This window comes from Phalangium opilio, unplaced genomic scaffold (assembly GCF_054372755.1).
Source record: "Phalangium opilio isolate 3A_F unplaced genomic scaffold, DU_Popi_V2 ptg000042l_1, whole genome shotgun sequence".
NCBI lineage: Eukaryota > Metazoa > Arthropoda > Arachnida > Opiliones > Phalangiidae > Phalangium > Phalangium opilio.
In genome coordinates, this window is record NW_028324166.1 from 7,867,568 (window position 1) to 7,894,542 (window position 26,975).

At 38.1% G+C, this 26,975-nt stretch overlaps 2 protein-coding genes across 4 annotated transcripts; one reads left to right on the plus strand and one right to left on the minus strand.

Moving 5' to 3' along the window:
• The first annotated feature begins 342 nt into the window (after positions 1-342).
• LOC149678867 (cytochrome P450 4V2-like) lies at positions 343-26,975 on the plus strand. 2 transcript variants are annotated; one of them, XM_089836778.1, is made up of 11 exons: positions 343-1,548; positions 18,961-19,073; positions 19,152-19,237; positions 19,316-19,515; positions 20,382-20,451; positions 24,449-24,572; positions 24,635-24,790; positions 24,855-25,028; positions 25,113-25,179; positions 26,264-26,443; positions 26,509-26,975. In XM_089836778.1, the coding sequence occupies exons 2-11, from the start codon at positions 18,978-18,980 to the stop codon at positions 26,673-26,675; spliced, it is 1,320 nt and encodes a 439-aa protein (XP_089692904.1). In that variant the 5' UTR covers positions 343-1,548; positions 18,961-18,977; the 3' UTR covers positions 26,676-26,975. The 2 variants fall into 2 exon arrangements, with proteins under 2 accessions (XP_089692904.1, XP_089692903.1); XM_089836777.1 differs by lacking the exon at positions 343-1,548 and adding an exon at positions 15,976-16,174.
• Positions 5,028-14,359, minus strand: LOC149678868 (uncharacterized). Of its 2 annotated transcripts, XM_089836779.1 has the most exons (9): positions 8,261-8,382; positions 7,995-8,101; positions 7,318-7,394; positions 7,188-7,254; positions 6,861-7,025; positions 6,657-6,792; positions 6,366-6,586; positions 5,414-5,694; positions 5,028-5,355 (listed from the first exon to the last, which is right to left on the minus strand). In XM_089836779.1, the coding sequence occupies exons 2-9, from the start codon at positions 8,022-8,024 to the stop codon at positions 5,028-5,030; spliced, it is 1,305 nt and encodes a 434-aa protein (XP_089692905.1). In that variant the 5' UTR covers positions 8,025-8,101; positions 8,261-8,382. The 2 variants fall into 2 exon arrangements, with proteins under 2 accessions (XP_089692905.1, XP_089692906.1); XM_089836780.1 differs by lacking the exons at positions 7,995-8,101; positions 8,261-8,382 and adding an exon at positions 14,233-14,359.

Sequence of the window (26,975 nt, forward strand, 5' to 3'; positions counted from 1 at the left end):
AAACGCCAGGGCTGGAACCAAAAAAGGATAAAAGAACAAAGTACTCGTGTTCGAGATCAAGTCACCCTCGGCCCTAACGTGTCCAAAAATAATACCGAGCGCGTCGAGAAACGAAAGATAGACGTCATCCCCGTTCGAGTCCTAAAACAACGTAGCGAACCATATCAACGGCCGGGAACTATTACCGGTGTACGAGAACACCTTGCTGCCATCAATTAAATAATTGCGGGATGATTATAAGTGCCGTAACCAAAAGCTTCAACCACAGATACCATTAAGTGCGCGCCTCACCGGAGATTTGCTACTCGACGGTCCCAACATTCGGACCAGGAAAAACCTTAAGTACCCGGTACACCGTACCACCCCGTTACTCGGGTTATCTCTTTTAATTAGTAAAGAAAATAACAGACTGTAGTAGTAGCTAGATATTCTCGAGAATAGATTATTGGCCAATTGAGTGTAGACTAATAACTGTGCATGCTAATTATTTTATCGCGGTAACGTCTCATTTTAAAAGTGTGCATGTAAATAATTTTATCGCGGTAAAGTCCATTTTCTTTAAAAGTGTGCATGCAAATTGTTAAGAACGGAACATTAAATATTATTCTTTTGGCAACCTTAAATTAGGCGTCTTGATATGCGTAAATTAACTTAGAAAAGACATTCCCCTAGACTAACGACCTACTTTGATATATTACAATTTACTTTAACCGCAAGCCCCAATAGTGAAAGCTTGGCGGGTACCCGGATTCATAACATTACGGTAGCCACTCCAGTACAAAAGGAAATCGCTACAACATTAAAACTGCGTTTCCAAATAAATATGTTTAAATATCGTTTTATGAATTTCCAACTAGGCTATAGACCTCCCACCAAATACGCGTTACATCCGGGGATGTGAGAAGGCTGTAAATCGGGGCGGGAATAGCCTGGTTGCGTTCTGAAAATGAACTATATCAGGCTGAGAAATAAGGCGTGGCACTGGTCATATGTCCACTTTAAAAATTGCCTGGGCCAGTTTAAAAATTAAATGATTGGGAGTCTAGTGGCCCTGTGGCCATATAATTATTTATAACATTCCAAGGTTTCACCATTTTAAGTGGCTAATGTCCAGTTTTAAAGTGCTTTGGCTCTACTGGCCATATGAACAGTTTAAATTAACACTTATTTCTCAGCCTGAACTATATCTCTCCCGAGAATACAAGGCTGGAAGGTTACAAGCCATATTTTTAGCCACATCGTAGTATACGATGAGGCTCTTAGTTTGATCTGCCCTGTTGTAGTAGTGCCACAGTCCTGCCTTTGGCAGTATCGTTCGTCATTTTTGAACGTCGAGAGAAAATATTTTTCTTTTTAGTTAACGTTACAGTTCACAGGTGGAGTTTCAAACTTAATGCAGGGAAGAAATTTTTTTTTAACTTTCCTTCCTCCACGGAGAATCGAACCGCGGACGTTTCACTTGCCAGCCCCTGCCAGTACTAAACAGCCTCGCCCAAAATCGCTTGTTAAGAAACGGTCTCGAATAAAGCGCTATACTCGGAGAGAGAGGTTTGTCACAGACACCGTCCCTTTCTCTCTTTCTCTCTATCTCTTCAACTAGGAGTCATGATCCTATCCGAGGCCAGGAGATATAACTTCACGGTTGGAGAGGCAAAAGCATATTAAATAAATTTTTACCGACCGGGCAGAAGTTTTTATCGCTGTTTAGGGTAGGGCATCGAGGGGCTATTCACTCTGATTTTATGCATGGTAAATCATTTAAGCATTGTAAAAGATAACGTTATTCACTCATTAGGGTAAGGTATAGAGGGGTTATCCGCTCATTAGGGTAGGTATAGAGGGGCTATTCACTCGTACGATGGGGCTAATATTACGAGCCCTTGGGTCGACTTGTTCTTTTCGAAGCGGGTATCTGAGCAAAATGCCTTGTGGAACGAAAGGGATGCGAATCCTTAATACATTACTATTTATTAGGCCTGTGTGAGTACTCGATCAAAGGCGAGTACTCGACTCGAGACTTGAAAATAAATATTTTAGGACTTGAGAATAATTTCGAGTCCTCAAAAATCCTCGAGGAGGACTCGAACCGAGGTTTAACACCATATCAAGTCCAAAAATATTTACCATGGATAAAGAATTTATTCTTCTTTCGTCTCTTGTCAGCACGCACAAATCTACATTACATAGTGGCCTAGCTTTCCCGTGCTGACAACCGAAGGTGCAACAAAGTATATATCGAATAAGCTGCCTTCGGAGATAGGGAGTTGCCTACCCTCTAGCCTGAAAACAAATTTCCTCACGCTCATCCTTTATCCATGTATTTCCCCTGAACTCGGTGACCCGGAATTTCAAGTAAAGCGTGGCATCTAGTGGGGTTTTACCGATTTAGATTTTAGAGAAGACAGGTGATTGGACAAAAATTTGACGTCAGCTAGAACAAACCAAAACCAAAAGTTAAGATTATGTTTATTGACGTTTCTTACTTTTTATATCCAAGCTGTGATATTTGAACAAATGAAGAGTAAAAAAGAAAAAGATTTGAAAATAGTTATCCTTGATTTTGACATGAAATAATTTATTAGTACTCGACTGGGACTTGATATAATTTATCAGGACTCGACACTGGGCTTGAGACGTAGTTTTGAAGCTGACTTTAGGACTCGAGGACTCGGTACCATTTATAAGACTCGACTCGAGATTCTATAAGAGCTTTTTTAGGACTCGAGACTCGACTCGAAGCCCAAAAAACTGGACTCGCACAGGCCTACTATTTATACATAGTCATGATTTCTTTGGACTTAGACACAGGGGCGACGTAAGTGACATTTGCATTGTAAAACGTTAATGGACGACGTTGGTATTATCAGCTATCTTTGAATTTCTTTTTAATTAAAAGATTCTAACCTCAATTATTCCCATCTGCAAATCTTTCGTGTTTACAGATGATTTTTTGAAATGTTATTTAACACGGGAAACAAACATTTGGTTGTATTTGGTGTTCTACATTTCACCATAAACCACTCGACGCGCACTGTCTAATAATATTTTCAAAGAGTTGATATTTAACTTTCAGTTATTTATTGCAAATTATATTCCGTGCGTTCGTTTGGCAATTAGGACGTTGTTTTCCGCATTGCGGGTAAGGAAATTATCTTGAATTCAGACGTTAATCTTACTTAAATCGATAGCACTTTATAGCGGCCTTTTGAAAGTTTCTTGGCAAACGCTCATATTTCACCAGATTATACTTCCTGCGTGCTTCTGGTAAAAGTAACTTTATTTTTGGCATTGCAGGCGAGAGAAACATTAGTGAGTTAAACCGTTAAATTAAATCGACCCGACTTAACGTGAGGGCAGCGCCTCCTAAAGTTTTAACTCTCAAAGTTCGTATTAAATTACCTTAATTTTCAAAAGATTATAACTATCCCAATTTTAACTTCACTTCCTTTATTTTCCGCTTGTCGAAAGTTGCCGTAAATCAATCGACCCGACTTCGTGCCAAGGCGAATGTGAAAAGGGTAAAGCTACGATATGCTCGAGTAAGTTGAGACCAAAATAGAACTCCAACTAACCAAACTTAACAATTTTTATTTTTTTCTTTTCATTTTAAGCAAAATCATATATGGCTTAAATTTAATATTATTATTATCAATTGTAATGCCTTTTTACAATTTTTCAGGGGCTATTGAATAGAACGAAAATGCTGAGCGTTTTCACGGTTCTCAACATTCTAAGTTGAAGAGTTATCTTTGTAGGATTGAAGAGTTCGCAATTCTCATTGAGTTTGATCGTACCAGAAGTAAATAGGGGGAAGTACTCTACATATTGCCCGAAATTATTTTCATTTCGTCTGTGCAGGTTGTACGATTTTAGTTAGCTTTATGACCGTGTAGTGGCGAGTGTAAAAAAATGTTTCTCGATAAGTTGCCTCTCTCTGATTGGATTAGTTTAAATTTTGCGACGCAAACCGTGTTTCTACGGGAAAAGGACGCCTTACACTAACTAAAACTGGAGATACCTATTTCCTATATTTACTACTGATTTTACCTTTGACTTAATTCAACAAAACGTACAATTCAAAAACCAAATGTGATATTATTTCTCCTTCGCTCTATCATTCATATCTTAAATAAAATATAGGCTTACCTCTGAAATTATACAAATACATGGATCAGAATATTTAAATTTTCGATTCGTGTAAGTCGTATCTTAACTGTAACACCCTCATTACGTTTTGAACTAACGTCTCCCCAGAACTCCAAACTCGTCTTTAAATAGTTGTTATACCCGCCAAATTTTTCAGTTTAGGATCCAGATTCCCAACCCTCATTCGTCCCAATTGCAAGACTAAGTAGTGGGCTTTAGGTTCAATTCTGGCCTAATGTGTGCTTGTAACGTCGCGTTGTATTTCTCTCAAATTTCGCTAAAATGCATAATTCTTTTCGAGCCAATTTTATTTTCGATATAAACCAAGTCATTTACACCTACACCTATTTCATTTAAATTTAAGAAAAAGGCAGGCTACTTTATTTATATTTAAGCAAAATTACATCTATTTTATTTCGATATAAGCCGAAATATCTGTTTAAAGATTTTGTTTTAAGTACAAGTATTTTTTCAGAAATTAATATATTACTTTCTAAACAGAAGCATTTATTTTCTGAAATTTATATTTCGTTTTAAGCATAAACTTAAATACAATTTTATTTTTATTTTTTTTAAGCAATATAATTTACCTATATTCACAACATACGTTTTTTAACATAAAGAAAAAAACGTATTATGGATTCCCAACTAGACACAAAATCCGGAAACCAAATACGCGTTACACACGCGATTGTGAGACGGCTGTAAATCAAGGCGGAAATAGCTAGTTCACGTAACGTGGGGGAATGGAATAATATCTCTCCAGAGAATCCTTAGTGGTGCGATTGAAATTTTGCCCATGCGCAAAGAGCAAAACTCGAGTTTCCCTCTCACTCACAATGTTAGGGGTTGTAACTTGTAAGTCATATTTTGTTTTCACTTCAACGGGCGACTAAGTGAAATCCGTCGTGGAAGGTAAGAGATTGGAATTCATAATGAAGGTGAAGTGCGCGTGAACGTCGTCTTGAGACCTTCACTACTGTTCTCGACTTCTTCAAAGCCTGCAGAATATATAAAGCATATTCCAATAGTAAAGCTAATACCGTGATGACGTTTCCCACGTAGTACAGAGAAAGAAGGCTTTCGATTTCCGTAACGGATATCGGAGAAAAATCATCCTCTGGTTCTTTCCATTGGATGTGATCCATCGAGTATCGCGCTTTGTAAAAGTGATAAAACAAGAGGTCGTTTTCTCCGAGTAATTCAATACTGAAACAAAGATCACGTGTTAAAAGTGACAGTAGCCTCTTTGTTTCGTTAGTCTTACATCAGGTTGACTTTCTCCATGAGTTCTGATTGCGAGAAATTGTAGGAAACAGCAAAAGTCAAGGGTTTACTATCTATAGGCGGGGAAAAGTAATATTTGTTCGCGTATTGTATTTTATTAACTATTCTTTTATTTTCAAGCAGAAGGAATTGAATTATAAGTGTCCCAACGACCATGAACTTCCTGTTGTCACCGACGCTTTCCGCGACGTTGACAAACTCGTCTCCGACAACCCCGTTTAGAATCGGAAGTATTGAACTTTTTGGGATGGACACGTTAACCTAGAAATGAAATTTATAGTTCTGTTTAAATCATTCAGTAATAATAAAAGACTAAAATATTCATTAGCTTTTTTGGTCTGAATCCAATAGTTGGTTTTATAAAAGAGGAGGAGCTTATAGAAAAAAAGGGTGCCCTCGACGTCATTATCTACGTCATTTCGCTAGTGCGAATGAAAGCCGACCATTTCCTTGAAGCATATCCCACTCAATCACTCTGGCTATACTCCAGCAACAAGAGTGATAGAGTGGGCTATGTTTAAAATGAATACTTTCTTATTTCCGGTTCATACTGATTGCTTTATCGCGAGCGTGCGAAACGGCTAAGGCTTATTTATTCACATTCATTTTAAAATTAAATTAAGATAATTAATGTAAATCAGTGTTCAATTTGGTATTATAATTAGATTATATAGATTTATCTTTCTCGCCTGATGTGGTGGCTTCCAAAAATTCGATGGTCAAGTTTTAAACTAATCAAAGCGACTGGCCCTTAAACCTTTCTTGAATACAGAAATTGAACCCTGCAATACATCTTGGTCACATGACTTAGAGACGAAGCTACATTCCAACAAGAGGGTCAAGGCCATAAGGTTTTCTTTTTTTTTCATAAAACTAATTATCAAAGGACGTAAAAGTTCGGTTGAAGTCAAACTAGGGTGGACGACGCTTACCTTTCTGAGCAAGGAATCTAATTCGTCCGAGTCCTCCCAAAACCAGACGTTATGTAAATCCTGTTGGAGGAGCTGGTCGATGGTGTCAACCGTATCATAGTCCTTCTCGGTGAAATCCGACTTCAGGTTGCCTGATATTTCGAAGAAAATAAAAGTGGTCGCGATCAACCACGACATGGCCGCCACGCGCCAAGCGATCCTTTTCTCAACACGGTTGTAAGCTGTGACCAAAAATGCGAGTTGCCTTTCAAGTACAGATTTATTACACCTTTTAAATTGGAAGGAGCTTACGTTCGAAGAAAAAGAGGAGCAAATTCTTCCAGATCATGTCGACAAAAGTAAAGACGAACGGTCGGCCGTTTTTGGGCATGACCAAAGCCAAAATTATCGAAACTGCCAACAGACTCACAATCCAAGTTATCGAAAACTATAATTAATGTTCATAAAACTGTTATTGTAGTTCCTTGTAATAACAAGTAGCATTGTCCATGTTACTTGTCGTTCCATGTTGAGGAAAGACAGAGATGGTGTCTTCGTCATTTTCGGGATTGAAGAGATGATGTAGGTCGACACAGAGTTATAAACACTCGTCACTCGACATACCATCTCGGGTGTAGCGAAACGATCGACTTGTATAGGAAAAAGTACCATGTCCATTCTCTGCAAAAAGGATACGTTTAAAAATGAAATAAACGTATTATATCTGATCAAGTAGTGTCCTATAGTTTGGGTGCGGAGACTTCTTAAGAGCGATTATCATTTAGATTTGATGTGCCTTATCTGAGGGATCCCCAAAAACCCATTGTGCAATCTTTATATTACCAGTGGTAAATCTTTCCGGGTTCGCACAGTGTTTAACTCATCCAAAGGTACGGGCACAAAAATGAGACTTGGAATAAAGTATAAACATTATTTAGATAAAACGATAAGAAGAAGTGTGACACAATTCTACCTAATGTTAAACCTTTTACTGAAAAACTCCGTCACCGCAGCGTAGAGACTGTCGGCGATATCAAAACCCTGAGTGTCCTGTGAGAAAAAAAAATGATTTATGCAATCCAAATTGACCAATGAAATTTTCGTGATTAATCTCAGTTTCTGGATATCGAGTCGCGTTGAAAGATGTATTAGAGATTATTGCTGCGGAATTTTACAGTGGCGTCGCTAGGCTTTTTTGGGGGCTATAGCCCCCCTCCCAATTTTCAAAGTTAGTCCTCTCAAAATAATCCGTAAACCCTACCAAAAATTGCTTGTAACCCCCTAAAATTCTATAGCAATATAGTGTATAAAAATTATAATGATAAGTTCGTTAAGTTTCATCTTTGTAGAGATGAATTTCAATATCAAACAGTAGTGAAGACTAAAAGCAAACGAAAACTAAACTTAAGACAAGTAAAACTCTTTCATCCACAATTGTCTCATAGTCAATAACTCGGTTCTGTACTCTTTATCAATAAAGGTTTGTATATCTTTAAAATACGAATAATTGCACGTAGACACAGATTTTCGGATGTTTCAATGAACCAATTATGCAAAATTTTGTTATTTATTTCCTATAACAACTTTCAAGCAGTTTGTCTGCTCCCAATTTCAAATCCTAGCAACGCTACTGTGCGGAAATATTCTTACCTCGATTATTCCCATTCGAATATCACCCATGTTGAATGATTTGTAATTCAGACTGTTGAAAGCGGCGTGGTGCAAAAGAGATTTTTTTCTCTTGGATTTTAGTTACACTGTTCAGCCAACAAAAGGAAAAACAAAAATACTCTGAGACGATTTCTGTTTATGGCCAAAGTAGGTGCGCAGGTGCGCTAGCACAAAGTATTGGTAAATCAAGACCGCTCAAGTAACGAGACGGGTTTACTATTTTCGCAACATTTATATTTATCTACCTTTACTTTCAGCAGGTTATTTCTTGCATTCCAAATTTAGTGTTGACTTAGGAGGGGTTTTTTTGGTTGTTGTTACGTAAAAATATTGACTTTATGTTACGCATTGCCGTTTTAAGTTAAGTAAATATATACGATTACATGCAAAGCGAGTGGCTAAGTAAATGTTTTCGAAATTTTCTTATATCGTTAGAAAAAAGGCACAATATTAAAGGGAAAAAGTAAATACGTCAAAAAACTGTGGCCCAAACACCTAAAAAGGAAAACCATAAACAGAATGGATCGAAACTGTTTTGCCAGCGACCAGGCTAGAAAATTCTACAACTACATTGTTATTTTGGAGGGACAATTTGAATGGAACTCTTATTTTTTAGTGGCAACATTTATGAATGAATAACCCAAGTAACCAAAGTAACTTATGCAACATCATATTATTATGTTCAGTAGTTCATCCGCGACACAACACGCTGAGACACGTTGAATCGCACCACACCCGGGCTTGTACAGTGGAAGGCAAAGTAGGCAGAGAGACTTACAGTAGCGTCGCTAGGGTTAGAAATTTTGGGGAGGGAGGCTAATAAAGGGACCAAGACATGTACAGTACAGTACATATACTAAATTCGTTGGTGAATTTCAGGTTTAGTTCCACTGAACAGGAACTCATTGGATAAAAATCGCATTCTCTAAAATTCCCAGTCGACAGAAATCTCATTATGAAAAATTTTCAATCCCCGGAGGAGATAAATGTCTCGTAAATAACTAAGATAAGCTATTATGTGTAACAATAACAATGAAGACTGAACTAACATTAAGATGCGTCATTAAATGTTCATTTCTGATATATTTTGCTATGACATAAAAAACTAACTTTATGGCGATAAAATTATTGACCTATTTTATACCTATAAACTTACGCGTAGATAAAAAACAATGTTCTTTAGCATAGAATAACTGAATATAAATAGATGTCAATAGTAAACTATACACACACTCGTCCCGGTAGTCCTGCAGACATGTAATGATCATTATGGCTTTTAAACTGTATAAATATCACATATAATGTAAACGCGAAGTACTACTTCTAAAGTTTTAATAAAGTTAATTGTTAGAGTATACAAACTTTAATCCTTTAACCTCTACGTGAATACATCAATGGCGACGGAGGCGAGATAATTCTCAACTTACTGCTTACCTGTTCTACTACAAGCCAAGTGCCACTACCTACCATCATCGCGGTTACGCTTAACAACGAGACTACTGCTCATCTCTTACCGAGACTACAAACCATCATGTCTGCCACGGGAATCTTGCCTACCTTTGACGACTGCGACCAACCTTTCTCGATTTACGCTGAGAGAGTAGACCTCTACTTCATTGCAAATCAAATCCAAGACGATACCAGAAAAAGGGCTGCTTTCCTAACCTTAATTGGCTCCAAAACCTACGTCACTCTCCGAGGTCTAATTAAACCGGCTGCTCTCACAGACAAGACTTACAAAGAACTGGTGAAGACCCTAATTGACCATTACAATCCACCTCCTTCAGAAATTATGGAGAGACTACGCTTTCAACAACGTAATCGACTACCAGACGAATCAGTGGCAACCTATTTAGCTCACCTACGAAAATTGGCAGAGTTTTGTAATTTCGATGGCAATTTGGACCTTGCCTTACGAGACCGTTTCATCGCTGGAATTCAAAATAATGCCATCCAGGTCCGTCTCTTAGCCGAACCCCAGCCGCTAACCTTACAGAAGGCCCAAGACGTTGCCTTGGCGGTCGAATCAGCTACAAATAACCTACGGGAATTGGCGGGATCAACACAAACAACCCCCACTGATGTCCACAAAGTGTACAAGCATCACAAGAAGCCTTACAATGATCCGCCATCACGATCTAATCACAACGTTTCACGTAATTATGAAGGAACGTCTATCACTAAACCTTCCTGCTACAGATGCGGCAAAACGTCCCATCGTGCGGATTCCTGCAAATTCCACTCAGCGAAATGCAGTTATTGCCACAAAATAGGCCACTTAGCTGCAATATGCCTGACAGCTGCCAGAGACCGGAAGTCCACTTCCTCTGACAATCACAAACGACCGCCAGCCTACCGAAAGATTCACACAGTTGAAGACTCCAACAAATCTATCGAGCCAATGACCGATTGTCATCAAGAGTACCACCTCTTTCAAGTCACTGCCTTACCAGCGCCACCAGAGCCATTCTACCATGAATTCATCATCAACGACCAACCTATTCGCATGGAAGTTGACTGCGGCGCTGCCTACTCCTTAATGTCTTTCAAGACTTATCAACAGCAAATGGAACCTTGCAGGCTCTCTACCATTAGTCCCACTGAACTAACCTTGCGTGACTACAATGGAGGTCTCGTAGAACTCACTGGCTTCATTAACGTCCATGTCTCGTACGAAGGAACCACCAGAAATTTGCCGCTTGTAATCACCACGCAAGACAGAGCAACCTTATGCGGACGCAATTGGATCCGTCCATTCAACATGATCCACATTTCAGCGACCAACATCCACAGCACTACCAACGAAACTGACGCCGAACATACCCTAGCATCCATACTGCACTCCCACGAAAGTCTCTTCACGCAGGGCCTTGGTCACATCAAAAACACGAAGGTGCACCTGTTCCAAAAAGATGGCGTCATACCAAAATTTCTGAAAGCTCGACCCGTACCATTTGCACTACGTGACAAGGTGAACACAGAACTTGACCGACTTCAAGCGGAAGGCATCATAGAGCCAGTAGCAACGTCAGAATGGGCAGCCCCCATAGTTCCTGTCCTAAAACCGAACAGCACTATAAGAATTTGTGGTGACTTCAAGCTCACTGTCAATAAAGCCACCGACACCGAGCAGTATCCACTACCGAAGATCAGTGAATTGTTCGCTAACCTTAATGATGGCAAGAAATTCACAAAGCTCGATATGAAGGATGCATATAATCAGCTCGAGCTAGATGAGGACTCCCAGCGCTTAGTGGTAATCAACACAGAAAAGGGTCTTTTCCGTTACAAGCGTTTGCCTTTTGGAGTTTCATCAGCATCGGCAGCATTTCAAAGGGTCATGGAACTTCTCCTCTCCGGAATCAGAGGCATAGCAGTTTTTCAAGACGACGTGCTAATTACGGGTTCAAGCGACGAGCAACACCTGGCCACGTTAGACAAAGTTCTCACCCGCTTAGAAGACGCTGGAGCAAAATTGAGGAAAGAAAAATGCATCTTCATGGCAAACTCAGTCGAATATTGCGGACACGTAATCGACTCAAATGGACTTCACCCATCCAAGAAGCTGGTTGAACCCATCCTAGAAGCACCTGAACCTAAGGACCTTGGCGAATTGCGATCCTATCTTGGCTTAGTCACCTACTATGCCCGATTCATACCAAACATGTCAACATTACTAGCTCCACTCTACGCACTGACCCGCAAAGAACAGAAATGGATTTGGAGTCCAGAAGCTGCTCAAGCCTTCAAAGCCTCCAAGAGCATCCTCGCATCACCAGCCGTTCTAGTCCACTACGACCCTGGAAGAAAGCTGATATTGGCATGCGACGCCTCACCTAGCGGAGTCGGAGCGGTACTTTCACATACAGAACCTGATGGCACAGACAGACCGGTGGCATTCGCTTCAAGAACCTTAAGCTCGGCAGAACGAAATTATAGTCAGATCGAGCGCGAAGCACTCGCCATAGTCTTTGGAGTTACCCACTTTCGTCAATACCTGCTAGGAAGACATTTTCTCTTAATCACCGACCATAGTCCTTTGACCGTTTTGTTATCTCCGGAAAAGCAGATACCGTTAACAACTGCTGCACGTATCCAAAGATGGGCAATCACCCTCGCTGCATATTCATACGACATAAAGTTTCGGCCCGGAGGCAAAAATGGAAACGCCGATGCGATGAGCCGCCTCCCGTTACCAGTAACAGTAAAGAATACCCTCCAGCCGACAGAATACGTCCTTCTACTAGAATCCTTTGCGTCAGAACCAGTCACTTCGGACATGATTCGTGCCGCAACTGCCATAGATGTCGAAACATCTGCTGTACTCAAATGCATCAAAACAGGATGGCCTGAATCCCCAACATTCGAAGTTCAGGACTACTACACACGCCGAAATGAACTTTCCACAATCCAAGGCATCATCACATGGAATGCCCGAATCGTCGTACCAAGAAAGTACCGGAAAGACATACTCACGGAACTCCATGAAGGACATTTTGGGATGACGAAGATGAAGACTAGAGCAAGATCAAAGGTTTGGTGGCCTAAAATCGACCGCGACATCGAAAACACAGTCTCAACTTGCAGATCCTGCCAACAACATGCAACCTTGCCAAAGCAGGTCACCTCAAAATGGCCCACAACCGAAAGACCAATGCAAAGAGTTCATATCGATTATGCCGGTCCCATCAACAGCCACATGATCTTCGTATTCACGGACACATACTCAAATTGGATTGAAGCCATTCCTGTCAGATCGGCGAACTCAGAGACAACCATCTCCTTGCTCAGAGACATATTTTCGAGATATGGTCTGCCAGAATGCCTTGTTTCCGATAATGCTACAGCATTCACGAGCGAAGAATTTTCACGCTTCGTCAAGCGCAATGGCTTCAAGCATATAACCATTGCGCCATACCATCCATCATCAAATGGTCCAGCAGAGAGAGCCGTCCAGACAGTGAAAACAGCCATCGCAAAAATATCAGACGGAACCATCCAATCCCGACTTGCAAGAGCTCTTTTCACTCATCGACTCACACCCAATGAACTAGGACATTCACCAGCGTCACTTTTTATAAACCGGGAATTGCGAAGCCGACTCGACTTACTTAAACCTTCGACAAAAAGGGACAGTCAACAAGTCTTTCCAAACTCTCCACTCAACCACAAATACACCATTGGAAACACCGTATGGACAAGAAACTACGCAAGAGGAGAGAAATGGATAGAAGGCACTGTCACAAAACTTCTTGGAAATACTATGATGGAAATCCAAACGACCTCTGGGACTATCAGGCGACACGTATCACAAACCAGAAAACGTAGTACAGAAGATACAACCCCTAACCTTGACGACCATGTCCAGCGAACCATCAGCTCGACGAATATCTTGGAGACCATGAATTTGCAACTTCGGGAATCTGAAAACGTACCATCAGACAACAACAACCCAATCACACAAAATGAAGAACCACCTAATTCAGCAGCTCCAGACCAGATGCCAAATTCCGACGCAACAGATCCACTCGAAGTAGAAGCCACAACCGAAACAGCAGCAACACGAACAAAATCCACTCGCACCAAACGACTACCGATACGTTACCAACCTTAAGATACCAAGTTCATTTCTTCTTAATTAGAAAAGGGGAGATGATATATTTTGCTATGACATAAAAAACTAACTTTATGGCGATAAAATTATTGACCTATTTTATACCTATAAACTTACGCGTAGATAAAAAACAATGTTCTTTAGCATAGAATAACTGAATATAAATAGATGTCAATAGTAAACTATACACACACTCGTCCCGGTAGTCCTGCAGACATGTAATGATCATTATGGCTTTTAAACTGTATAAATATCACATATAATGTAAACGCGAAGTACTACTTCTAAAGTTTTAATAAAGTTAATTGTTAGAGTATACAAACTTTAATCCTTTAACCTCTACGTGAATACATCAATTTCCAAAAGTAATTTAAATTTAGTATTATCTTAAGTGTGATATATTTAACATTAGAACAGGAGAGGCTAGGTTAAGTTTGTGAACTAAAAATAAATATGTCAACTCGCATTTGCGTACATCTATTACTAATAAGTTGCCACCTTTCCAAAATATATGCCATAATAGTTAGTTGTCATCTTTTCCAAAATATGCGATAAAAAAATATTGGCCCTAATAATTAGTTGCCAACTTTCCAAAATATTTACCGTAATACTTAGTTGCCTCCTTTTCCAAAATTTATGCCCAAATAAATAGTTGTCACCTTTTCCAAAATATATGATAAATGATTTGTTTTGACGTTTTCCAAAAATATTGTCCCTAATACTTCGTTGCCAGTTACCACCTTATATACCTTAATAATTGATTGCTACCAGGGATAGATAGACTTTTTTAAGACGGAATGGGTAACAGGGTTATTCGGGTGCGCGTCCTAGTCCACGAACCCCTTACCCGTGACGGAGGGGTATGAAAGAAGAGGCGGGTCATATTTTCGTTATGGCGTTGTATGTATATCCGGGTCAAATAAACGTCGTCTGCCCCTTCGTCTGCCAAGTTGGAATGGGCTCGGATTGTAATTTTTGAAATAACATTGTTTAAAAATGGAAGTTACACAAGACATAGGGCTTGCAACTGAAAAAAAACGGGGAAGACCCAAGAAAATTAAAAGTGAGTTAGAATTGAGTAAAAGTCTTCATAGATATTACAGCACGAACAGGTTTTAACCAAACACTAAGCTGACAAAACTCCTGACCATTCACTAAGCCTTGGTTAACTTCATCAAATTCGTTTACAAAATCATGAGGATAGTAGAAATGATTGGCTTAAGAAAGAATTAGCGAACACTTTTCACCCTTACAGATGTACTCCAAATCCAAAACACCGGCACCAAATTCACTAACTACCTTCTTAATTGCTATTAAAAACAATTCCCGAATAATTACCGGACCCTCGCATTTAGACGGCTCCATTTTGAACCCCTGTGAAGACGCTTATCTGTACAACCATATAGCCCACTCGATCCGCGCTCTATAGCTATAGCGCGAGCAGCTTGCGTCGTGACGCGCGTGATCGAGTGGGCTATGGTACAACGCAAGAGGGGTCGTAGTCATGGCGACAGAGGTAAACAGGAATTACGTATTTTTGGCCCTCCCCGTCAGCAACGTCACCAATACGTAGTTTTTGTGAGCCAATAAGATAATTTAATTTTTTGGTTACGTGTCGAAGGAAGGGACTATATACTCGTCTATGAGTCGGACTGAAGTAAAGGCCAAACATTGTTTATTCCGTCTTAAAAAAGTCTATCTATCCCTGTTGCTACCTTTTCCAAAATATACGACCAAATAGTCAGTTTTCACTTTTTCCAAAACATTGGCCCTAATAATTAGTTTGCCTTCTTTCCAAAAATATTGACCCTTTTAATCAGTTGACGACTTTAACAAAATAATTATGATTCTTTGTTAATTTTCCATTGACCGTTCAATGTGAGCTTCTTCGTACACAATGATCTTTCTTTAAAAGTATTGGGTTGGTGCTAGCTGAGATGCTAGTTTCTATTCATTTAAAAAGTGCCAAATTGGTACTTCTGTACTTCTGTTCAATGGGTACTAACAGGAATGAACGGTCCAATGGTAGGGAACCCTTCTAATTATAATAGACAAGTCATGACTTGAAGTTGAATCTGAGTTTTTGAAATGCACAGGTCGTAATTAGTACTCGTTTGTTTTCGCTTTGACATGTTTAAGAGAATTCTCAAATCTATATTTAATGGTAATTGAAAAAAAAAATCTGTTCGCTAAAATCGTAAATCAGTAATAAATTCAACTTTGAATGACTCGACACAACAATTGAAAATTCGTTATAAGTTAAAAATAAATGAATTCGACTCGAGGCTTAGGCTCTGGTCGAAGTCTTGATCGCTGCGCAAATGGTCTTTCCACCAAACAACAATCATGTCGATAAAGATAATACTTTTCACATTTGAAGTGATTCATAAATTGATGCCATTTATATCTTCTCTCTTTAAAAGTATTCCATTACCACGAATTAAGGATTCCTACCCAAATTACGGCTTCAAGTCAGTCTTCGCCTTGGGTCACGTCAGATTTCTGAAGCTCTTTCCACCCGTTAAAGACATCAATACTACAACTTGTGAGTTTGATTTATTTTTGCAACAAGTTTTATATGAAGAGTAAAATACTCAGTGAGCTGTGCAGTACATAAACGCCTACACTCAAAGAAATAAGTGTTAAAAATGTGTTAAAAGTAGGCCTGTACGAGTCCAGTTTTTTAGGGTTCGAGTCGAGTCTCGAGTCCTTAAAAAAGCTCTTATACAATCTCGAGTCGAGTCTTTTAATTGCTCCTGGCCCATTCGACCGAAACCTATTCGACCGAAACCCATTCGACAGAATCCCATTCGACCGAAATGTAGCCGAATTTGGCGGTAAATTATTGCGGCAATTTGGTCTAAAAAGCCTCTATAGTTATCTTCTTATAAAAATGTTTTAGCCAATTAATGTTTTTATATTTTGTAGGTAAATATATGAAAAATTAAAGGTCATATTGCACTTATAACTTTTTGGGTACTAATTAAGGTTAGCCCCCATTTCACCCAATTTAAAACACCCAATTCCCATTTACCCAAACCTCATTCAACCCAATTCCCAGTTCTCCTATTCCAATTAACGCAATATTGCATACCCAAAAAGACTCAAATAGAGTAGAATTTGATGGTTTTATTTATTTATTTTTTCATTCCATAAGGGATACTCTTACTTGAAGTGTATAACCGCTCCAAATAGAAGAGACGTCCTCCTAACCAAACCAAATCTAACATAACAGTAATGTTTTGGAAAAGACATATTATTGGAGAAGTTAATGAAGCTAAACATCAATATTTTGGAATAGGCGTAACACTGTAAAATGATTTATAAAATATTACTAACCTAACTTAACCAAACCTAACCTAACAGTAATGTTTTGAAAAAGGCATATTATTGGAGAAGTCAATGAAGCTAAACATCAATATTTTGGAAAAGGCGTGACATTGTTAAATTATTTATAAAATATTACTAACCTAACTTAACCAAATCTAACCTAACCTAACATAACAGTAATGTTTTGGAAAAGGCATATTATTTGAGAAGTCAATGAAGCTAAACATCAATATTTTGGAAAAGGCTAACATTGTTAAATAATTTTTAAAATATTACTAACCTAACGTAACCAAACCTAACCTAACATAACAGTAATGATTTGGAAAAACATTTTATTTGAGAAGTCAATGAAGCTGAACATCACTATTTTGGAAAAGGCGTAACATTGTTAAATGATTTATAAAATATTACTAACCCAACTTAACCAAACCTAACCTAACAGTAATGATTTGGAAAAACATTTTATTTGAGAAGTCAATGAAGCTGAACATCACTATTTTGGAAAAGGCGTAACATTGTTAAATGATTTATAAAATATTACTAACCTAACTTAACCAAACCTAACCTAAAAAAACCAAAATAAAATACCCCAGCTATAACATCCAATTTGTAACTCAACCTAACAATGTTATATTTCTCGTTGTGAAATCCTTAATACTGTTGAATAATAAACTCGCCTTCTAAATTCAGCACCTGCAAGGAAATTAAATTCGATTATTATCGATTATTCAGAATTATACTTTTACTTCGATTTTAGTAAACTCACCTTCCTGATGGAGATTCGAACGAAATTTTCTGCGTAACGGTCCGACGCTTTAGCACTAGACCACGGTGGGACGCAGACCACTTCGAAATAAACTAATATTACTAGCTTGGAACGTTTGGTTGAAGGGAATTCGTTCCAATGAGATTCGATTGAATGGGAAAATATTCCCTTTTAAAAGAAAACCGCCATTGGGCTAGATTTTAAAATACTGGCTAGAAATTTTCGGACGAATGGGATTCGTTCCAATGGTATTCGGTTGAATGGGCAGACTCCTTTTAATTGGTATCGAGTCCTCGAGTCCTAAAGTCAGCTTAAGAACTGGGTTTCAAGTCCAGTGTCGAGTCCTGATAAATTATATCAAGTCCCACTCGAGTCCTATTAAATTAACTCTATTAATACTAACTTTAATTTAATTTACTTAGTTTAATTTTACATAACTAATAATACAAGAATTATAATAAATTAATTTCTAATAAGGATAAATTTTACTCACAAAGTATAAATCTCACGAGGAAAATGACGCGGAGTAACAAAAATTTTAACTTTTGGTTCTGGTTTGCTTAACTCCTTTAGCTGAAGTAAAAAATTTTTGTCCAATCACCTGTCTTTTCTAAACTTTAAATCGATTAAACCCCACTAAATGCGGCGCTCTACTTAAAATTCCGGGTCACAAAGTAAATATTTTTCGACTTGATAAGGCGTCAAGTTACGGTTCGAGTCCTCCTCGAGTCCAATAGTGCAGATTTTTAAGGACTCGAAATAATTTTCAAGTCCTAAAATTTTGATTTTCGAGTCTCGAGTACTCGCCTTCATTCGAGTACTCGCACAGGCCTAGTTAAAAGGGTGTAATTTAAGAAAACACTTTTTTACACCGTAAAAACACCCAAAAGAGAGTTTTATTACCTTGAGTTTTTGTGCCCAATTTAAAGTGTAAATTCGGTGCAAAATAAAACTTTTAAACTCCGTTTTGAAATTAAAAATGGAAAATGATAATACTGCGGCTTTCTTAAATAACGTCTTCCATCGTTATTAATGTTTTAATTTTGAAGTCAATCCACACAAAAAAAATCAATGAAAAGTATAATTGTTCAGATTAAATGAAAACTAAGAACATTTTTTAAAGATGATATCAGGAATAGATGTAATTTTAGAAGCTTGTCTCTCAAATATTTCACTGTCAATATATTTGTGGGGTTTTTTTTTGGTAGTGACAAAAGGGATTGTGCTATTTTTAGATTTCTTGGAGACCGCCATGGGAATGGCTACGATATTTCGTCAAGAAGGACTTTTTGATTTCAACATTTTCAATCGAAAATTGGTTATTTTAGTTGATCCAGAGCTAATAAAGGTAATGGCCCTTTCTAGTGTGGCAATAAATTTGGGACTGACCTCGCTAACATCCGCGGAATTGAACACTTATTTCAAGGTTGTCCTAACTAATAGGAAAGAAATCAACAAAAGCCAGCATTACAAGTTATTTAACTTATTTTTAGGAGAGAGCTTAATAGCGAGGTAAGAGTTTTAAAAATTATTGCATTACTTATGATCGCGATATATTCAAAAATGCAATTTAAATGCTGAATTTTTTAGCAATGGAGACCATTGGAAGAAACAGAGGCAATTGTTGAATCCGATGTTTCATCTCCAGAGTGTCAAGGAGTTTGTTCCCATGATGAACAAACACGTCAAAATTATGATCTCTCAATTACAAGAAGACATTTCCAAATCTGATTCCAGGATTTTAGATATATCGGACTCAGTCGAGAAGTGCGTGTTCTACATAATTTTGGGTAAATTGATGCTCTTAATTGCGCATGATGATAAGCATTCCAAAAGCTTAAACGATATGTTCCATATAAGAATGACACTTCCTATAATTCGTACATGGACGAACCAATACTGAAGGACGGATGGCAGAGGGAGACAGTTGAAAAATACTTGTTAATTCGCCTTCTAGCGGCGGATAATAGCAAAGCTGATAGTGGAGGGCTTATGGGGGAATCAACGTTCTAAAGAGGGAAGTACCCAGCGTCTTATTTTATCTAGATGGCGCTAGCTTTTTCCGGGATTTGACTCGGTATTTTTTATAACCCCCCGTCCATTTTGGGGCTGAAAAGGGGGAAGTAAGCTTAACATTGGTTGTTTAGTCGCTTAGTATGGGGCTCTATGGGCTGCCATCGGTCCTTCAGTATTGCTTTGTCCATGCTTCGTATATGCTTGAGTCCTACTAAAAGCTAGTTTGGGAACGACCCTAGAATAGACTATACGCTCGGTTTTTTCGCGGTCCATCTTTATTAAATTCAGTCTATACAAAGCCTTTGACAGCGCCTTACCAGGCGTCGTTTTACGAGAATGTTTGACGTTTCACCAAAGTCACTTCATGACAAGCTCTTACTAACCATTGGAAAAATTAAGGAATATATCTTATGAACTTACATTATTGATAACTAAAGCCAAAAGCGCAATATCCCAGCAGCGGCTTTAGTTTAGGTTTGTTTGTTTACTCTTGGATTGTGGCTGGTGTTCACTGATCAAAATTTCACGGAATTCGGTAAAAAAAGTTCCGCGGAATTTTGCGAAAAAGTCCTCAAAGTATTGGTGTTCTTACGGTTAAACGTCTGTAAAGCCTAAATTAAATTTGGTTTTCTAATTATAGACGCAGTTTTTGACTACGAATATGAAAATGAAAATATTGCCAAAGATGTCCTTTTCAAAGCTATTCGAAGGTAAAATTACGGAAAATCTTTTCTGCTTCCAAATAACAGAACACGTCAGAAACATAACCCTCAACAGTGAGATATTTTGTACTTCAACTCTTTCATTTTTAGCCACATCGTAGTATACGATGAGGCTCTTAGTTTGACCCGAGCCGTAGTAGTAGTAGTGGTAGTGGTAGTAGTTGTGGCCGGGGTTTTCGCTTTCGTTATCGTTAGATTTTAGTAGGGTTGTAAGTCGGAAAATGACCGAGCTATATTTTTCCGGAAAATTTTCCGTATTTTTCCGCTACCGGTTTCTCAATTAAAAAGTTAAAACTTTAAAATTTTCCAATTGCCTTTCTTTTCAAAACATTCATTATTTTGTTTTCGGTGAATCGGAGGGGGAAAAATTGTTTGTTAACCCTGTTTAAAGTCACAAATTATGGGAAAATCAACGACTAATATTTGGCGGTACTTTAATAAATCTACTAAAGATGGCAAAATAACTGGAGAATGTATATATTGTAAACAATGTTATGCAAATAACGCAACATGGATGAAACGCCACTTTTCATCTGGTATGTGCAAAAAGTGTTCCCCATCTTGTATTGACAAGTTTTAAAAATTAACTGCACGAAAAATGAGTCATCTCATGATATGCAACTACATTTGGTAAGTCAGCGAGGTGTAATTAGTTAAATTCGTAATTCAATTATATAAAAAGGCTGCAGTTTCTATTTTAAAATGTATCTATTCAATTATATTAATTTCGAACTCAGGACAACAAAACTGAAGAAGCTATCGAAATATCTTCAAAAGTTTGATAAATTGACTCAAAGCTCACTTAATTGCTAGTTTTTACCTCTCCGAGTGACGATGACGTCACGGAGAGGTATTGCACTGGACGTGTATGTGTGTCTGTCTGTCACACCCCACGTGACCGCGTTCGCAGTTTGCGTATCGGAGCAAACGTGTTCCCAATTTTCGGACTGCATTGACAGTTCACGGAAATTTGGAAAATTGTGTTTGTCTCCGCTGGCTATTTTACTTGAATTCCCACACCACCAGTTTTGGTTTTCGTCCACTCCACATGGACACTAGTTTGTGTATACCACATACACACTAATCTATCCTCATTGACGTCTAACAACCACCATCTACTGGTCTTTCGTCTATCCCACATAGACACCAATCAGTAACATTGGCTTCTACTCCATCGTCGTCGTTAGGTTTAAGATTTACGCGGCGAGCGGCTAGGGCAAGGATGATGGGGGGGTGGATACGAATTCTGAGAGAAATACGCGCCGTAACTTCGGACGCGATTGGGTCTGGTGGGACGCTAAATATGGGGGAGGAATACTCGGGACGAAAGGCAGGTGAGCTACCTCAGAACTAGACCCTATTTAGCGCCATCGTGTTGGCCTAATTTTGCATGCATATTGCCAAAGTTATTTTAAACCTTTTCCTCATAAATAAAATTTGCAATTGATACACTAAATTTCATATAAACTTAATATTTAATAATTATTGCTTCGAAATTGTTCCAAAAATAATAGTGTACGTAGATGACGCTGCAATAGGGAAACGCCGGTAGGGATTTATTTGAACGCGCTGGGCGTCACCTAGAGTTGTTAATTCCTATTTCAAGGACGATTGAAAAGATTAGTCATTTGATGAAAAAAATGGAATTTAACTACTAACGCATTGTGATGAAACAAAACATGATTTTACTATGTTTGAAAAAACTTACATTGATTATTAAACCTTTTCTTCTTTCGCGCATAAAAATGATCATTTTACACCGTAGTTAGAAGTTAAAAACATTATTTATTAAAATATTTCATCTTATAATCCTTTCAATCCCCTTGAAAGCGGAACAAAGAACGCTATCAGACGCGTTTAGCGCCGTCAAAGAAATTCCTACCGGCGTTTCCCTATTGCAGCGTCATCTATGAGCACTATTATTTTAGCAACAACTTCGAAACAATAATTATTAAATATTAACTCTATATAAAATTTAATGTTTCAATTGCAAATTTTATTTATGAGAAAAAGGTTTAAAATAACTTTGGTAATATACATGCAAAATTAGGCCTACACGATGGCGCTAAATAGGGTCTAGTTCTGAGGTAGCTCACCTGCCTTTCGTCCCGAGTATTTCTCCCCCATATTTAGCGTCCCACCAGACCCAATCGCGTCCGAAGTTACGGCGCGTATTTCTCTCAGAATTCGTATCCACCCCCCCATCATCCTTGGCTAGGGTTACGAGAAACGTCTAGCCTCCCAATGGCAGGGCTTCCACCATCGGTTCACGCAAATGCGTTTTTATCTATTATTATAATGGAAACGAATCGTATATATGCCCCAAAATTTGAAGAAAGCGGGCAAGAGGGGTACCCTTCACTTTAAACGTCAATATTAGCAAAGTTTCGAAAGATCATAGGAACAACTTTATTTTAAACGATTTAAGTATTTTTAAAGTTATTTACTGGCGATTAAAATAATTAATATCATTTATATTTAATTAATTATTTAAGATAAACTTATTTCTATGTACTGACACAAGTGAGAGTTAATATAGAACGAGTAATGAAGATTGCATCTGAATCGAAACACTACACGCATATCAAAGTTAATATAAAGCGAGTAGGATGAAAAGATCTCTTACAAAACGATAACATTTTCTTTTTGCAGAATATTAAATGGAAATACTTAAATATTTTTCGGCATTACGATTCTTTTAGTAATTGTGTAGCTATAAAGCTCTGTTTCATCTCAATATTCCAAGAACATCTTTTGATATTAACATTTAAAATTTGGTGTTTACTTTTTAATTCATCTTTACTACATTTATATATAGTGTAAACGTAACTTTTAGCTTCATTATATAATAAGGATGTTAATACTTCATCTCTCCATACGTGTTGAAACGACTGTGTCTGTGAGATTAGATAACTTAGATTTAAACCAGAATTGACCTTGTTTCATGTACTCTTATAGAAGGTCTTAACGGTTCAGAGTGAGCCGAAAGTTAAATACACATTTAAGTGATAGATATTAGGTCCTCATTAGAATTATTGAGGATACGCAGGAAATTATTAAACGCTTTAAACTTTACAAATGATCATGGCAATATCTCGCCGATTAGAACTATGTATTTCCGGTTTGTCTCATTGGCTGGCGGACCTGTGTTTGGAAAGTAAATTCGTCTCGGCTCGGAGAGGTTTATTTTGGTTTCCCAACTTGTATATTTTTCCGGAAAATTTTCCGCGTTATATTTTTCCGGAAAATTTTCCGCGTTTTATTTTTCCGGAAAATTTACAACCCTAGATTTTAGCTTAAAGCATAGCGTGGCTCCTGTGGATCCACTACAAGTTGACTTTCCTTACGAACTCCAGTTTTGGCTTGGCAAAGCTAGAGGTATTTGTGAGCGGGATTTATGCGTGCATGTATAAATCCCGCCCACTAGCCTTTGCCAAGCCAAACCCGGAGCTCAGGAGGAAAGTCCGCTTGTAGGGGATCCACAGGAGCCTCGCTATTCTGAAACTCTATTGTATATCAACCCATCCATAGGTGGAACTAGCTGGGTTAGAAATTGCATTTTAATTAAAATTTTTCTTGGTTGGAGCAGTAAGGCACTTTACCACTGAATCATGACTGCTTTTCAGAAAAAGCGAGTTTTCTTCCTTTAATTTATCTCTAAAGGGTCGGGAATGAGGGAGGGCCCTATTTATTGGTGGGGTCGGATACTTCTGAATTTTTGTCTTTTGGTCTTTATATTTCTTTTCTTTTTATTTATGTGCTAATTAAGTAGATAGCGATGTGGCTACTATTAAGGCCCAGCCCTTGGGCCTTCTTGTTTTTAAATGTTTTGTGAAGATAATCGATGGTAGCAATGTTGGGCTATCGAAAATTGTTTTCTAACCAAAAATCAAAGAATCCAAATAATATTTTGATATTTCAAGCGTCAACCAAAAAAGAACTGAGTGCTTAATAATAATAATAAGAAATTAATCATTAATATTAGATGCGAAGAAAGCTTCAGTTACCGTTCAGTTCGACCATGGTTGCAATCGGACAATATGTTCAAAATGACAGCTAAGGGAAAAGAAACAGTAAATGCGGTTAAATTATTCCACGAGATGTTCCAAGTAAGCACACACTTTAGGTAACTCGGACACATTGTGAAAAAAAAACACCAATTCATTCGCAGACGGAGTTGACGAGAAAGAAGGCGAATATGAAAGAGCCCGACGATAACGTTCGAAATGTTAACTTTATGGATATCATTCTACAAATGCTCGAGAAAAACCCCCACTTGATGAGTGATAAACAATTTCGAGACGAAGCCGTTACTATAATTGGAGGGGTAATAAACAACAAGTGCGCTTTAAATGCAATAAGGTTATGGTTATACCATAGGAATTTCGCAGGGTTTCGACAGCACCTCTGTTGCTACAACAATTACCCTGTATTTGCTCGGTCTTTACCCGGAGATTCAAGAAAAGGTCTACCAAGAGTTGACTTCCGTCTGTGGAACGGACATCGAAAGAGACATTGAATACAACGACCTTAAACACTTGACCTACCTCGAAAATGTCATTAAGGTTGATTTTGATTAAAAGCCTAGCCACAAATTAAATTCTAAACATTCTTTATATTTAAGTAAATCAAAACATGTATATGTGCAGGAATCACTAAGGCTGTGTCCTCCAGCTGCAATTATTGGTCGCCAGCTCACTGAAGATTTACAAATAGGTTCGTTTTCTGCTTATTATTGGTAATTACTATGTTGTAAGTATATTTTAGAACTACTAATTTCTTACTTCAGAGACTTTAACAGTGACTGTTGAATATTAAATAAAATAATTTAAAACCTATACTTAATTAAAATGAAGCATCAGCTAGGGTGAATTCCACTTCAAAATCTCTTCCAATATTTTTTCGAAAGTCTAAAATTATGAGCCGTAAATCGACTATCGTTTAGTTTTCGAAAAATATACTCGCCAACCGTCTATGCCTTTAGGGTGTCCTATTGACATCTTAGCTGGGGTGGTCCTCGTGGCCCTGACCTGCCGGACTAGGATGCCATTAGGCACTAATTGGCATTTCCACGAATCTCCCGAAATTTATGACTTGATGACTTAGCGGAGAGATGTGAAGAAACTCTCACCGAATGGTTTTATGACAGGGTTGACTTGTGGATTCTGTTGTTACCAGGAATGTATGGAGGGGCTGGAATGGCTAAGGGGGCTCTCGAATTGTGCCCTTGATGGTGGAAACATCAGGCGAGTCCTTTTTTTCGAGAAGTGTAGCTCCTCCCCCTACGTCTGCTTAGCTGTCTACCGAAGGCGAAAAATGTCATGACTCGTTAAAAAAGGCATGGCAGAAGTGACCTTAGATTTTTTAAAGTTAAATGCGCTGATTCGCCGCCGTTCGCCTTCATATTCGATTCTCTCAGCCTAGGCAGATGACCTAGGGTTGAGGGTGGAGAATTATAGGAAACAAGTTTTTTGGCAGCCAATGAATGAATGAAAATAATTTAAGTGGTAAATACGATTTTTACGTCAGGTTATGACATCACTAGCGTAAATTAAACCACGCCAGTTGTTTCCAAGATCATTTCACACCGATTAGGATTTGACCTTAGCCTTTCCAACCCCTCCATACATTCCTGTTGTTACCAATAATAAAATCAGTTCCATTTCTACCCTCAAAACGAAGAGTCACTTTTTATCATCTCCTTCATTCGCGACTTGAAATCGCGCTCGTAGAGAGACTTGTAACGTCAATACATATCCGGGCAACGTTACTGAATATATAATTCTTTTGCAAATTTTAGGGCAGAAAATTCTTAAAAAGGGTGTGGATTGCCTTATTTTGATACAAGGCGTTCATCACGACCCCCGATATTTCCCCAATCCAGAGGTATTCGACCCCGACAGATTCAATACTGAAAATAGCAAAGGAAGACCCCCATTTTGCTATATCCCATTTGCAGCCGGTCCCCGAAATTGCATCGGTTTGGCAACACATTTCCTTCTTAATGACTTATTTCTAAAAGTTAATTTCATAATTTTTTTTCAGGACAAGCGCTCGCCACGATTGAATTGAAATTATTTTTAGCGAACTTTCTTCGCCATTTCCGAATCACTTCGCAACTACCGAGAGACAAAGTAATTCCTAATATGTTTATTTTCATAAATATTCACGAGATGCCTCTCCAATTCGAGCCCAGAATCCAGACTTATTGATAATATTTATGTATTGTATTTCTTTTGTTCAATTTATTTTTACTAACAAATGACTAAACCTTGAAGAAATAATTAATCACAAATGCACGTTTTTTTGTACAGCCACGTGTTAAAAAGCACAGGTCGTATATAATTAGTACTTGTAATCGTTTGTTTTCACTTAAGCATGATTAAGGGGGTTCCAAATTGAGGAAAAATATGTTCGCTAAAATATTAAATCAGTAATAAATTCAAATATAATTGGTTCGAGGCAACAATTGAAAATGCATTCTGAGTTAATAATAAATAGATTCGACTCGA